Source organism: Ochlerotatus camptorhynchus, unplaced genomic scaffold (assembly GCF_037179485.1).
Source record: "Ochlerotatus camptorhynchus isolate MF236.1 unplaced genomic scaffold, CSIRO-AGI_Acam_v1.1 ptg000330l, whole genome shotgun sequence".
Taxonomy (NCBI): Eukaryota; Metazoa; Arthropoda; class Insecta; order Diptera; family Culicidae; genus Ochlerotatus; species Ochlerotatus camptorhynchus.
Genome location: NW_027040818.1, coordinates 12,534,704 through 12,548,648, shown reverse-complemented (window position 1 = coordinate 12,548,648; position 13,945 = coordinate 12,534,704). Strand labels below are relative to the sequence as shown.

General features: G+C 44.0%; 2 protein-coding genes across 2 annotated transcripts; both read left to right on the top strand.

The window, feature by feature from the left end:
• The first annotated feature begins 4,075 nt into the window (after nucleotides 1-4,075).
• Nucleotides 4,076-5,816, top strand: LOC135708626 (transcription factor grauzone-like). The gene is made up of 2 exons (XM_065230728.1): nucleotides 4,076-4,222; nucleotides 4,280-5,816. Exons 1-2 carry the CDS (start codon nucleotides 4,076-4,078, stop codon nucleotides 5,798-5,800), a joined length of 1,668 nt encoding a protein of 555 aa, XP_065086800.1. The 3' UTR covers nucleotides 5,801-5,816.
• A 3,594-nt stretch (nucleotides 5,817-9,410) lies between these two features.
• LOC135708666 (uncharacterized) lies at nucleotides 9,411-10,699 on the top strand. Its single transcript, XM_065230767.1, has 4 exons — nucleotides 9,411-9,702; nucleotides 9,751-10,273; nucleotides 10,341-10,503; nucleotides 10,559-10,699. Exons 1-4 carry the CDS (start codon nucleotides 9,411-9,413, stop codon nucleotides 10,697-10,699), a joined length of 1,119 nt encoding a protein of 372 aa, XP_065086839.1.
• Nucleotides 10,700-13,945: the final 3,246 nt, after the last annotated feature.

Here is a 13,945-nt window from a genome sequence, read left to right as displayed (position 1 = left end):
AGTTACTTCAGCTTTGTAAAGGAGCAGAGTAAAAGCTGTAAAACCATAGAGGTAACTCTAAGACCACTGGGTCCCGAAGAAAATCATTATTATTTTTGGCTCACTCAGTACCAGAACAACGGTCCCAAGCAGTCCCAAGCTATTTCACTCACCCCTGCATGTTCTGCATGAATCCACACACCCCTGATGTTATCTGTCAAACTTTCATAGCGAATCAAAACAAACATAGTGTAGTAATAGAATTTCAACTAGAATAGGGTGCGTTAATCGTTTGCTTGGGACCAATAGGCTACTAAAGTGGTGAGCCAATTTAAAATCGTTAGTTTCCTATTGATTGTTGCTAATACCCCGTACAGACTATGGCTTATATCATAGAGGTAACTCTAAGACCACTGGGTCCCGAAGAAAATCATTATTATTTTTGGCTCACTCAGTACCAGAACAACGGTCCCAAGCAGTCCCAAGCTATTTCACTCACCCCTGCATGTTCTGCATGAATCCACACACCCCTTATGTTATCTGTCAAACTTTCATAGCGAATCAAAACAAACATAGTGTAGTAATAGAATTTCAACTAGAATAGGGTACGTTAATCGTTTGCTTGGGACCAATAGGCTACTAAAGTAGTGAGCCAATTTAAAATCGTTAGTTTCGTATTGATTGTTGCTTATATCATGTAATATAGGCTGTCTTGCAATAAGCACTCATACATCTAGTTTTCACTGGAAATCCTATGTATGAGTGCTCATTGCAAGATAGCCTATATTACATGATATCAGCTATAGTCTGAACGTACTATAAGTAGTCAATAACTTTACGCTCTGGTATGCGGTAGTATTTTGAGTTGGTTTCGATCATATCTTTAGATTGCAGATCAGCTAGCGTCTTGGCCACATCAGGTATACCTCAGGGAAGCCACATGGGACTGTTGATTTTTATACAGTACATCAACGACGTGCATCTGGTCATCGAAGCTCATCGGTTATCATATGCAGATGACCTCAAAATCTTCATACGAATCTGTCACTTTCTTCAACGTCAGCTGAATGCATTCGCTAGTTGGTGCAGTTTAAACAGAATGGTAGTGAACCCAGCCAAATGCTCCGCTATTACGTTCTCACGAAAACAACAACCGATAATATTTTAACTATGACCTGCTTGGCTCGACAATCGAACGCGTGCATCAGGTGAAAGGCTTGGGTGTGATCTTGGATTCGCAGCTATCATTCAAGCAACACATTGCATATGTTGTCGATAAGGCGTCAAGAACTTTAGGGTTCATTTTTAGGATAACTAAAAACTTCACCGATATCTAGGGGAAATGTATGTAATGTCGGCCTAAGTGTCTCTAATTTGGGCCCATACATAAATTCAGCAATCGACTAAATTTTCAATAGCAACCTAAAGTATCCATAAGTACCGTCTCAATGACGCGTTCATCTAGATACATGCCGATGGGCCCAATCTTAGATCCATAGGCCAACATTAGAGCCATTTCCCATTCTGTCTAAAATCTCTCTATTGTTCGCTTGTTCGATCAACGCTTGAGTATTGTTCAGTGGTTTGGAACCCAAACTACAACAACGGTGCCGAGAGAATTGAATCTGTTCACCGTCACTTTCTTCGTTTTGTGTTGCGTAGATTACCGATTACCCAGTTACGAAAGCCGTTGTCAACTTATCGAGCTAGAACTTCTCGGGACTATAAGAGACACAAGCAGAGCCTCAACTGTGGCCAATGAGGTTTTGCACCGTCGGGGTTAACCTCAATCTGATGACAGTTCAGTGGTACTGTTTTCGTGGACTTAGTCGATTTGTTCTTGGGTAGATTTTCTGAATAATTTTTCAGATTGCAGTGAGATGTAAACCACACTTTTGCAATGTCCACGAGCCACATCCTTTCATTACGCATTTCCTCGAAAATTTTCAAGTTAAAATTCGGAAATTTAAAATATATTTTTTTTTGAAAAAACGACTGCTTGTAAACAGTACCACTGAACTGTCAAAAAGGTTCAGCCGATTAAAAGTGAGTTCATTTGTGACTTCACGCTGCAGTACCTAATATTCTACAAGGAAGAACAGATTGCGAGCGAGATTGCGAGGCTATTCTGAGGCAAATTGACCTGAATGGTCAACCCCGACCGCATCGTAACAACCTTACACAGCAAAAAACTATATATTTTTTGATGTTTTTTGTGCTATGACCATTAGACTGATGCACAATTTGAAATTTCCACTCCACAGTGCTCAAACGGTTTCAAATCGGGTCCTGATTAGCCTCCGAAAGTTTAAACTCATTTGATAAGAAACTGACTTGGCACAAACCATTTGAAGTTTATATGGAAATTACTATGGGAAAACAAAACTTTTTGTTCATTGTCTTCTAGCCTTTTTCCATATTGTACTGTTAACAAATTCTATTCTTATGGGAATTTCTATCAGCTACAACTTTGCAGAAAATCGTTTTTCAGCCAAACGTCAAAATAAATAGTTATTAATTGCTTAAGAGATTGATAATCTTATGGCAAGATCAAGCAACTGTATTGTGGGCAACACTGTATTCTGCAATGTGACATAGTAGCCATGATTTTTGTCCTCTATTTTACGCGCCATAAACACCAATGTTGCCTGCTGAACAGTTGAATGAGCATAACCATAAGACATCAGTGACTTGAATAATTTTTGTTCGTTTCATTTGATCGAAAAGTGGTCTTGAGCAAAGTTGTAGCTGAGAAAATTTTCAACAAGCTTAGCTCGAGGCTTAGCTATCATTTTCTAAAGTAGAGTGAACTGGTGAATTTTGAGATAGATATGAACCGAAATTATGGTTTCTCCATAGTAATTCCCATATAAACTTCAAATGGTTTGTGCCAAGTCAGTTTCTTACTAAATTAGTTCAAATTTTGGGAGTCTAATCAGGGCCCAATTTGGAACCGTTTGAGCACTATGGAGCGGAAATTTGCAATCAAATTTTGCATCAGTCTAATGACCATGCATGAATGTATTTTTTACTATAGTTAGCATCATTGGGGCTTCATCCGGCCTGTTGATGCAAAACAACAATAAACAATAAACAATATTCATTAAACTTCCTCATTTATTCGGAGCTGTAAAATAAAAAAAATAATACGCCCAATTGTTTTCTAAGAACCACAATGTATTAAGGCTCTGAACCATTTGGTGGATTATTTTAACTTTTGGTTAAAATTTGACAGATGAAAAGTTATCGATTAACCCTGCTATCCGAGCGTGGTTACTTCTGACAGACAAGAAGTTAAATTTTGACGACCGTGGCTCGGAAACCGGTCGATCGACAGCACGGGGATTTTCGAACATAAGAAATAACTTTCGAAATGTCACTTTTAACCACGAGTTAAATTTAACTCGGCAAATGGTTCACAGCCTAAATGAAGTAAAGACATGTTTTACATCTAAAATTACTAATATATAGGGCTGTCCACGAGACAGTTGCGATCAGCTGACTTTTCTCTTTACCAAGAACTTTTGACCGATCGCAGTAGAATTCATAAATTTCTGCTTTTTTTATGTTCACATTCAGCACCATTAACACCTAATCACTCACACACTCTAAATTTCTAGCTGTCAGTACCACCGAGAAACGTCTCTTGGATCACCTCATTGTCAGTAATGAATGCAATAATTGTAGTTCACTGGCTGTGGGAACTGTTGCAGTAGCAGATACTCATTAATGGGTAAAAAATTGACTCATCAGTGGCTTAAGCCCCTTTTCTTCAAAATTGGTCTTTTTAACCCATTAATGGGTACTTTCAAGTTAGCATGTAAGTACTCCTCTGTGCACGAGTCTGTGCATCTTGGCATTTTTCATTCATGAGCCTGTATATTATTTACACTAGGGAAGAACCAAAAGTCAATGCAACCCTGCGGTGGTGATCAAAACAGAACGAAGAAAAATGGTAGCAAAACAGTGAAAAGCAAAAGTCCCGTTTTTTTTTGCGATAAACTTTTCACTACAAAAGTGATTGAAATTTCGAATCAACAATAAATTAGCAGTATTTCTAAGGAATAGTAAAAGTGTCAAATATATATTTAAAAAAATGACCGCCCTGGAAAAAATGCAGAACAACTGCCGGTTGTGTCTGGATCCGAACGTAAACAGTGGCCCATCTTCGTCGGCATTCCCGTTCGTTCCGATCAAGGCGAGTCCCCTGCACGATAAGCTGACCAGTGTGTTCAACTTCACTGTATGTAAACGGTTAGTAGCCAAATAGCGGATGATTCATGATTCATTTCGGTTTCAGTTGGACGAAGTGGACCAGCTACCGAAAAATGTATGCCACCAGTGTTGCACGACCGTCGGAGACTTCCACCAGTATTCAGAAAAGGTACGACAAAATCAGTCCTACTTGCGGATGCTGGTGGAGGAAGGCGACGAAATGAAGCACGACCCGGACGAGTGGGCATCTGGTGAGAGCAAAGGTGAACTGATTCCCCCGGAGCTGGTTAAGGTCGAGCCGGGACTGGAGAACGATGACGATGGAGGAGGTTGGGAAGATGGAGGAAATAATCTGGATGAGGATGAAGAAGAAGAAGAGGAGGAGGAGGAGGAGGATGATGGTGGAGGTGGTCGCGAAAGTGGAGACGACGATAGCGATGAAGATGACGATTGGAAACCGGGAGAACGGTCCGATAACGATGAAGACAAGCCATTGAGTGATCTGGTTCAGAGGACAAAGCGGAAATATACCCGGAGATCTCCACAGAAAACGAAGAAGGTGAGGAAAGAAGGCGGCCACGATCCTTCAAAGGAGTATAGGAACAAACCAAAGGAGGAGATCGAAAAGGAAGATCGGAAAATCCTAGAATATTTCAAATTTATTTGCGAACTGTGCCAGGCAGCGACTGAAACGTTTATTGAGCTGAGAAAGCATTTCCGGGATCAGCACGGTCAGAGGGGCTATCACCGTTGTTGCAATAAGAAGCTGTTCAAGCGATGTCACTTGTTAGAACATATCCAGGTTCATCTGAATCCGAATCTCTACGGCTGTGATCTGTGTTCGAAGAGCTTCAGTTCGAAAGAGTACCTCCAGCTTCATAAGATGCAATCGCACGCCACGAAAGTGGAGCGACCGTTCAAATGCGACAAATGTCCGAAGAGTTTCATCCAAAAGGGACAACTCTCGTCGCACATGGGTCGTCATCAGCTGTATCAATGCACCAAATGCGATAAAGTTCTCGCGGGGAAGGGGTCACTGAGTGCCCACATGGTCAATATGCACAGCGACGAGGGCCGGCACATTTGCGATACCTGTGGGCGGGAGTTCAAGACGAAACCCTGCTTCGACAAGCACGTCCGGAAGCACATGGGCCTACAGGAGGACACCAGCATCGAGTGCCATGTGTGCCATATGGTGCTGCACAACAAGGCCACCCTCAAGAAGCACATGATCGCCAAGCACACCCAGACGGACGAGGTGTTCATTTGCAACACGTGCGGCAAGCAAGCGCCGAACAAGTTCGCCCTGGAATCTCACAAGCGGAAGGTGCACTGCGAGGAAAAGTACCGGTGCGAATTTTGCGACAAACGGTTCAAGAATCCGGTCACGCTGCGGGAGCACCGGGCGTCGCATACCGGGGAGATTCTCTACACGTGTCCGTTCTGTGCGACGACGTTCAACTCGAAGGCGAACATGTACGCCCACCGGAAGAAGGTGCATCCGTACGAGTGGGCGCAGGAGAAGATGAGCAAAGGTCAGCCCCAGCTGCAGTCCCAGCAGCAGCAGCTGGAACAGGAACCAGAACAACAGCAACAGCATCAATAGTGATCGTGGAGATAAGGTATTATTTAAATTGATAGTTGATAAGGATGATAATAATATCAAAATCTTGTATTAGTAATGAATCTAAATCTTGTTTCTGTCTTTTTGTGCCTAGAATTCCAACAACCAACGAGAATCGAGGTTTAGAGTTCGAAAGAAAACGGTTGGCTGCAGGTTTTTCTAAACAGGTAAGTGATTTATCTTTTTTTTTTTGATTTACAGCCGTGAAGTGTTGGTGGTTTCTTGAAAACTCTGCATATCATTCTGCTCCATAATATTGCTTTTCGTAATAAGGCTTCCCCAAGTCGACGCGAAACAGATTTTCCTGATTGAGTCGGTCGAAACATTTTTCGCAGTCACTCGTTGACCTGCTACAAGCAGCGTTGCCAGTTTTTCCAGATTTTTTGGCATCTTGTCAGATACACAGAGTACGTTAATTTTTTAAATATGTTCGATATATTCCCAGATTTTTCAAACATCTTGTTTTCTAAATATTGCTGCTATTGATTCACCCTCTCATCAAAGAAAAAATCCATAAACTGAAATTTAAATGTCTTCAGGGTGACCAGTAAACCGGGAAATCGGGAAAACGGTGGGAATTTTAAATCACCGGGACAAGACCGTGAATTTTGATGACAAATCAAGTGAAAATATACTTCGTCCTCTCTTCGGTAGAATAATTTTCTGGATTTAAAAAAAAAAAGTCAAGTCCCTTGGACAGGAGTAGATTTTCAGGATACAGTCACTTCGAAGAACTATGGAGAGCATTTTGAGGTCATTTTAGAATGAATTCTAGGGATAACGATTTCCGAAATGCTGACCACGACAGTATCGGGGAACTTCTTTCGAATTTGGACTGGCACAGGATACTCGTCCCTGCCGATGTCAATGCAGCTGCCCAAACGCTCTCGCACATCATCCTTGGCAAACAAGTGAACTCCGTATGTTAAAGTCTTCCAAAAGAAACGCGCTAAGAAAATATACCAAGTACCACACCCTAACAACTCATGGACCATTATGCGAGGATCAATCATGCGTATCAACGAACCACTCGCCAATGTAATCGGCGTTATCAACGAGATGTTCAACGGAAGCTTCGATTTCACCCGAAAACTTTTTGGAATTATGTGAATGAGCAACGAAAGGAGTCTGGCCTTCCATCGACTATGGTACTGAACGGCGAAGAAGCTTCATCCTCTCAGGACATTTGTCGTCTGTTCTCAACTCAGTTTGCGAGTGTATTCTCGGATGACAACCTACCTGACAAGCACGTTTCTCTAGCAGCCAGTAATGTTCCAATGTTTGGTCAATCTTTGGCAGCTATCAACATCGACCTTCGCTATGATAATTAGGGCGGCTTCGCAACTGAAGTGTTTATTTAAGTCTGAACCTGACGGAGTTCCTTCCGTCTTTCTCAAGCAACACATCGATAGCCTGGTGGCTCCTCTTTGCCTTCTGTTCGAAATGTCCTCTCCAGTGGGGTGTTTTCTTCCTGCTGGAAATCAGCTAAGATGTTTCCAGTGCATAAGAAGGGAAGCAAAAGAAACATCGACAACTATCGCGGCATCACATCGTTGTGTGCCATATCTAAACTGTTCGAGTTGGTCGTTATGGAACCATTAGTCTCTCACTTCAAGCAGCACTTGAGCGAAGACTAGCATGATTTCATGGCAGGGCGGTCGACTACTTCCAGCCTTCTGTGTTTCACCTCGACATTACGGAGAGTATGACAGACCATGTTCGCGTGCAGTCCAACCCTGCGCCTAACTTAGATGTTCGTGCGTGGTCCTACCCCTCGCAAAACCAGCTGTCAAACTCGTCGTCCCGCGCTCCCAACATAGAAGAAAAATACCGCTTCCGGAAATCATCAGTTATTCATTCGTCCGACCGAGCGGTCGAGAACACGTTTCTTTCATGTAAAATATAAGTAAAATACAGTCCATTTTCGTTTCAATTAGTTCGCCGCGTTTTATTGCGTTCCGCCTGCTCTCTCCCGAAAACATTGGACCTTCGAGCCGATATTTAAGAAACCGCTATGGAAGCGATTCGGAAACGTCGCGATGTGTTTTTTCAGCGCATGAAATGGGAGCAGAATAACGCCAGTGCGGTCGAAAGAAGAAATCCTCCTTTCGGCGAGATTCAGGAGCGATTGAACAGACTCACTGAACTTTGTGAGCAATTTGACAAAGTGCAATGTGGAATCGAAGAGCAGTCTGAAGCGCTCGAAGAAATCAACTCGGTCTTCAATCACCGGTTTGAGTTCGAAGAAATGTACTATCAATTAAAAGGGCGCTACGTCAAGCTACTCGACGAACATAACCCCCACGAAAGCAGCGAAAGTACAGTTGCCGAACCAATGGATGATCTGAAAGAGGTAATCAAGTTGCTGTTGGATTCACAGCGGCTACTGATGACGTCACAAACTGCAGCTTCGAACACCGTGTCACAGTTGGCTGGCCAAGTAGGTTCCATGAATCTTTCCCGTCCGTTTGCTGATGCTCAGGCTTCCGGGGGTCAACTTCCGATTGAGGTGCGCTTGCCAACAATAACTCTTCCGGTATTCAAGGGCAAGCGGAAACTCTGGACTTCCTTCAAGGACCTATTTGTAAGCTGCATTCACTCGAAAAATCTCAAAGATTCCGTGAAGCTGCAGTACCTGCTGTCCCACTTAGATGGAGAGGCGAAGCAGTTGGTTAGTGCGTTCACTATCACCGACGCCAACTATGTGGAAGTGTGGGATAAGCTGAACGAGTTCTACGATAAGAAGAAGTATACCGTCGCGGCACTTGTCAAAGAATTTGTGGACCAGCCACCGGTTGCTGCGCCTAGTCTCGTTGGGCTCCGCAAACTTGTGTCAACCTCGGATGAAGTTGTGCGGCAGCTCAAGGCTCTCGGTGAATCGTACTAATCTCGTGACCCCTGGTTAATTCATCTGTTATTGGAAAAACTCGACCGTAAAACCCGTTCGTTGTGGGCTCAGAAGCTAGTCGATTTGGACAATCCTAGCTTCCAAGAGTTTGTCACATTCCTCGAGCGAAGATGCGATGCCTTGGAAACTTGCACGTCCTTTTCCAAGAAGGGAACTGATATGACCACGAAGAAGGAACAAGATCGGAGAACGGACCAAAACACGAAGAATACATCGTCAAGTAAGACCATTCAAAGTTTTCACGCAAGCACCCAGCAACCGTGTTCTAAGTGTTCAGAAGCTCACACAATATACCAGTGTGCCAGCTTCAAAGAAATGCCAGTGAGTGAACGACGGGAGTTCACCCAACGAGCCAAGCTCTGTTTTAATTGCCTCAAAACGACCCACATTGTGAAGAACTGTACGTCGACAGTTGTATGTAAACAATGCAAGCAAAAGCATCATTCGCTGCTCTGCTCAATTGACGACAGCTCTGTTCCTGATTACAGCCAACTCCGTGAAGATGAAGCAACTGTAAAGAAGCAGCCAACAACAACATCAGAAGTACCGAAGCAAGCGAATTCTGTGACATCGTATGTCGCGAATCTCAAAACCAGCTGTTCAGTGAACTTCCTTAGTTTGCTGTCTACGGCTGTCATCAAGGTGCTAGGAAAAAACAACGTTTTCCATGAAGTACAGGCAATGATGGACTCTTCCTGTATGAACTCGCTGATCAGCAATCAAGCATTCGAACGTCTTGGCCTGGAAAGGCGCAACGCTAACATTCTCGTTAACGGAATCACTGATGGGAATCCCAGCAAGACAACAGGAGCAGTCACGCTGCAGATATCATCGCGATTCGACGACCGTGTCGTCATCGTGGTGGAAGCCTTAATACTAAAAAAATTGGTTCCGGACCAACCGAGTCAACCGTTTGAAGTCGATGCTGGTGCCTTAGCCGAGGCACCTCTCGCAGATCCAAGCTATAACAAGTGCGGTAAGATCGATCTTTTGTTGGGAATTGAAGCTCTTTTTTCCATTCTAGAACCGGGAAAGCTGTACGACGGTCGGGGTGTACCCATAGCGCAAAACTCCGTCTTCGGCTACCTGTTTGGTGGCCACTTCAATACATCGCATGCCGCTGAAGGTCGTGCGGTGCTCAGCTTAACGACATCATTGAACCTGGACCAAACGCTCCGGAAATTCTGGGAGGTAGAGGAGGTGCCTAAATCTAAACAGCTCACGCCGGACGAGTTGCGGGCTGCCGAACATTTCCACTCCACCCTATCCCGGAATGAATCAGGGCGATACGTAGTTCGCTTACCCTTCGACCGTACAAAGCCAGAACTGGGCGAATCGGCTACTGCTGCCATCCGGCGGTTTAAGGCCATGGAGCGGAAATTCAGCATCAATCCAGAACTACAGCATCATTACCAGCAGTTTATGACTGAGTATTTGACTCTCGGTCATATGGAGAAGGTACCGCCTAGCGAGGTTGCGGTTGCACCAGAGAAATCATTCTATCTTCCCCATCACGCCGTGTGGAAGGTGGATAGTACGACGACAAAGTTGCGCGTACAAGATCGCCTTTATCGCCGACATCGTGAAAATGTACCGGCAAATTCTCATTGCCAGAGAAGATGCCGATTACCTACGAATAGTGTGGCGAAACAGTCCGGACCAGCCACTGGAACATTATCGTTTGCTGACCGTTACCTACGGTAAGGCGAGCGCAGCGTATCAAGCTATGGCGGCTTTGCGACGGGTCGCTGAAGACAACAAGGAAGAACATCCGCTGGTAGCTGAGCGGATTCCCCTAAACTTCTATGTGGATGATCTGCTTTCGGGTGCAGATTCCATCGACGACGCCAATCTCCTCCGTAATGAAATCACCCACGTTCTGGAGAGCGCTGGCTTTGTCCTACGAAAGTGGAGCTCAAATGAGCCCCAATTGTTGGAGTGCGGTGCAATTCAAGACGAGTCCATTCCGCTAAAGCTACCCCAAGAAGATGATTGTGTCAAGGCTTTGGGAATCAGATGGACGCCTCAAGATGACATATTTAGTTTCAAGCTCACGTTTGACATCTATGGCGCAAATACCAAGCGTCAGCTGCTATCCGATTCATCAAAATTCTTCGATCCATTCGGTTGGATCGCGCCGGTGGTCATCCGAATGAAAATATTATTCCAACACCTATGGCTCTATGACTTGGGCTGGGATGATCCACTTCCAGCATTCATTTTGGAAGAGTGGATTGCGTTGAAAGAAACATTGCACCATATCGAGAGGATTCAGATTAAGAGATGGATTCCCAGCTTTGAAGGCAAACTGCAACTCCATGGGTTCGCGGACGCCTCTGAAGCTGCATACGCCGCTGTCGTCTACGCACGCACTATCGACCAAGACGGAAGAATCACAACGAATCTGGTAGTGGCCAAGACCAGGGTGGCTCCTATTCTTCAAGTTTCACTGCCACGCTTGGAGCTGCTGGCTGCGGAACTACTCGTCGACTTTATGATTAAGGTCATGGAATCATTCTCGCACTTGGAGGTGGAATTGTTCGCGTGGAGTGATTCAGAAATCGTGCTCCATTGGCTATCTTCACTGCCAAGGAAGTGGAAAACGTTCGTGGCTAATCGAACTTCCAAGATTTTGCAACATCTTCCCAGGAATCGTTGGTCCATGTGTCGTCAAGAGACAACCCTGCCGACTACGCCTCGCGAGGTATCACGCCTTTGGAACTACTAACACATCCGCTGTGGTGGAGGGGCCCAAGTTGGCTCTCTGAAACAGAAGAAAATTGGCCAGTATCATTAGTTCGTGACATCGAGGAGGAAGAGCTACTAGAGAAGCGGACAACGATCACAAGTTTGTTTGCTAGCGCTGAGCTGCAGCCAAGAGGTAGGCACGAAATACTGACGTTCCTGCTCAATCGTTTCTCGCATCTGACTCACATTCGGCGCATTTTGTGCTGGATCAACCGTGTACGGCACAATGGCCTGGCTCGCCAAAATAGTACAGATCGACTGGAGGGGCCACTCACACCGAAGGAAATTAACGACGCTTGCTTGCAGCTGGCACGAGCAGCTCAACACGATTGTTTCAAGAAGGAAATTGATTGTCTGGCCAAAAACATACCACTTCCAGGCAATAGTAAGCTCAAGTCTCTGTTTCCAGACTACATTATTAGAACCTGCCGTGCATTCCGAAAGCGTGTGGAGGCCGTAATTGCAGCAAGTGGAAACTCGATCGATGATTAACATAGTTTAAGACTCTGAGAAACATCCCCCCTTTGAATAAATAAAAAACTCAAAAACGAAATTTTTGAGATTTTTTTAAATTTTGACATTGCTCAATGGTGCTAACATTATCACGCATACGGTATCTATCTGATATCCTCCTCCTTCGTTCCCTGCCACTTCGGGTAGCCACCTCGGCCCGTTGATATTTCTTGTGTATTTCAACGACGTCAATTTCGTCCTCGACGGTCCACGACTGTAGTTCGCAGACGACATGAAAATCTATCTCCGAATCCGAGCCATCGCTGACTGCCACCTTCTCCAACTCCAACTCAACGCTTTTGCTAATTGGTGCCAACTGAACCGCATGGTTGTAAATCCAACCAAATATTCAATTACATTCAGTTATATCCTAGAAGGCGTTGACGTACATCGTGTGAATCACATTAAGGATCTGGGAGTCATCTTAGATTGTCAACTCACATACAGCCAGCATATCTCGTACGTGATCGATAAGGCATCCAGAACGCTCGGCTTCATTTTTAGGATAGCTAAAAGTTTCACGGACATCTGCTGTTTGAAGTCGCTTTACTGCTTTACTCCCTCGTCCGGTCGGTGTTAGAATACTGCTGCCCTGTATGGAATCCCAGTTACCAAAACAGTGTACAAAGAGTAGAGTCTATTCAACGACGATTCATGTAGTATGCTCTTCGACGATTGCCTCATCGCCTTCCAAGCTACGAAAGTCGGTGCCAGATAATTAACCTGGATCCTTTGTGGAGTCGAAGAAATACGACAAGGGCCCTGTTTGAGGCAGACATTCTACAGGGCAGAATCGATTGTCCTTCTATTCTACAACAAATCGACGTTAACGTTCAACCACGAGCACTCCGTAACAACGCAATGCCTTAGGATACCTTTTCGTCGTACAAACTATAGTTCGTAGGGTGCTATCAATGGGTTACAAAGGGTTTTCAATCGTGATATATTTTTAAGAATTAGGAATTAAGTTGAACTTCACGGCCTTTGCAGCTTGTTACTTCTTGACTATATTGTATTTCCTAGTATTGCTTCATCCATCATTAGGACTAAACCCAGTCTGTTGATGTAGAACCAAATAAACAATAAACAATAACAAGAAGGTATTTCAGCGAAATATTCCAATGAAGTTTTGGGAAGAACTCTTAAATCGGTAAGCTCCATCAAGGATAATACGCGATTTAATCCAGATTTTCAAAAATCTAGATTTAATTTTAATATTCCATTCGGTAAGTACCAAGAGAGGGTAAAAATCTTAGAAAGCACGCAGCCATTCTCTCTCGCATAGTAAATAATGTCAAGGTGTGAATGTATTCAGTTATGCAGGCGGAAGAAGAGTACTAGACCAACAATTGCAATAGGCGGAACAACCAAACATAAACAGTAGCTTTAAACCGAAGACAACATATCAAGAAGGCTGGCAACTTTGTCGGAATCCAAGCTACAAACACAATAGCGCCAACAATCAATACGAAACTAACGATTTTAAATTGGCTCACTATTTGACTAGCTTATTGGTCCCAAGCAAATCGACTAACGTACCCCATTCTAGTATAAATTCCAGTACTACACTATGTTTGTTTTGATTCGCTATGAAAGTTTGACAGATAAAATGAGGGGTTAGTGGATTTTCCTATGTTTCTAGGGGTGAATCGATTAGCTTGGGACCGAAGATAGTACCAGAGCTGATTAAAAAAGTTGAGCTCGTTTCTTCGGGACCTTCTGGTCTTAGAGGACCAATCAATAGTCAAGTAGTGAGCCAATTTAAAATCGTTAGTTTCGTATTGATTGTAGGTAGTACGCTGAACAGATGGCGGTAGTGTGTAAACGTCAAACGCAAGGGAATCGACTACGCGCCACACACTTACTACGATACTTTTAAATTGGCCGTTAAATGCTTGTTTGATGAACAACTAGCGAGAGTTATGTCTGTTTGTCTACAACTATGTCTGTTTGTCTGT

Bases quoted from the DNA above. Each gene is read 5' to 3' on its own strand.
- LOC135708626 (XM_065230728.1), top strand. From the start codon at position 4,076: ATGACCGCCCTGGAAAAAATGCAGAACAACTGCCGGTTGTGTCTGGAT. The intron at 4,223-4,279 runs GTATGTAAACGG...TTTCGGTTTCAG, and splicing joins CCAGTGTGTTCAACTTCACT to TTGGACGAAGTGGACCAGCT.
- LOC135708666 (XM_065230767.1), top strand. From the start codon at position 9,411: ATGGACTCTTCCTGTATGAACTCGCTGATCAGCAATCAAGCATTCGAA. The intron at 9,703-9,750 runs GTAAGATCGATC...TTTCCATTCTAG, and splicing joins TCCAAGCTATAACAAGTGCG to AACCGGGAAAGCTGTACGAC. The intron at 10,504-10,558 runs GTAGCTGAGCGG...TTTCGGGTGCAG, and splicing joins ACAAGGAAGAACATCCGCTG to ATTCCATCGACGACGCCAAT.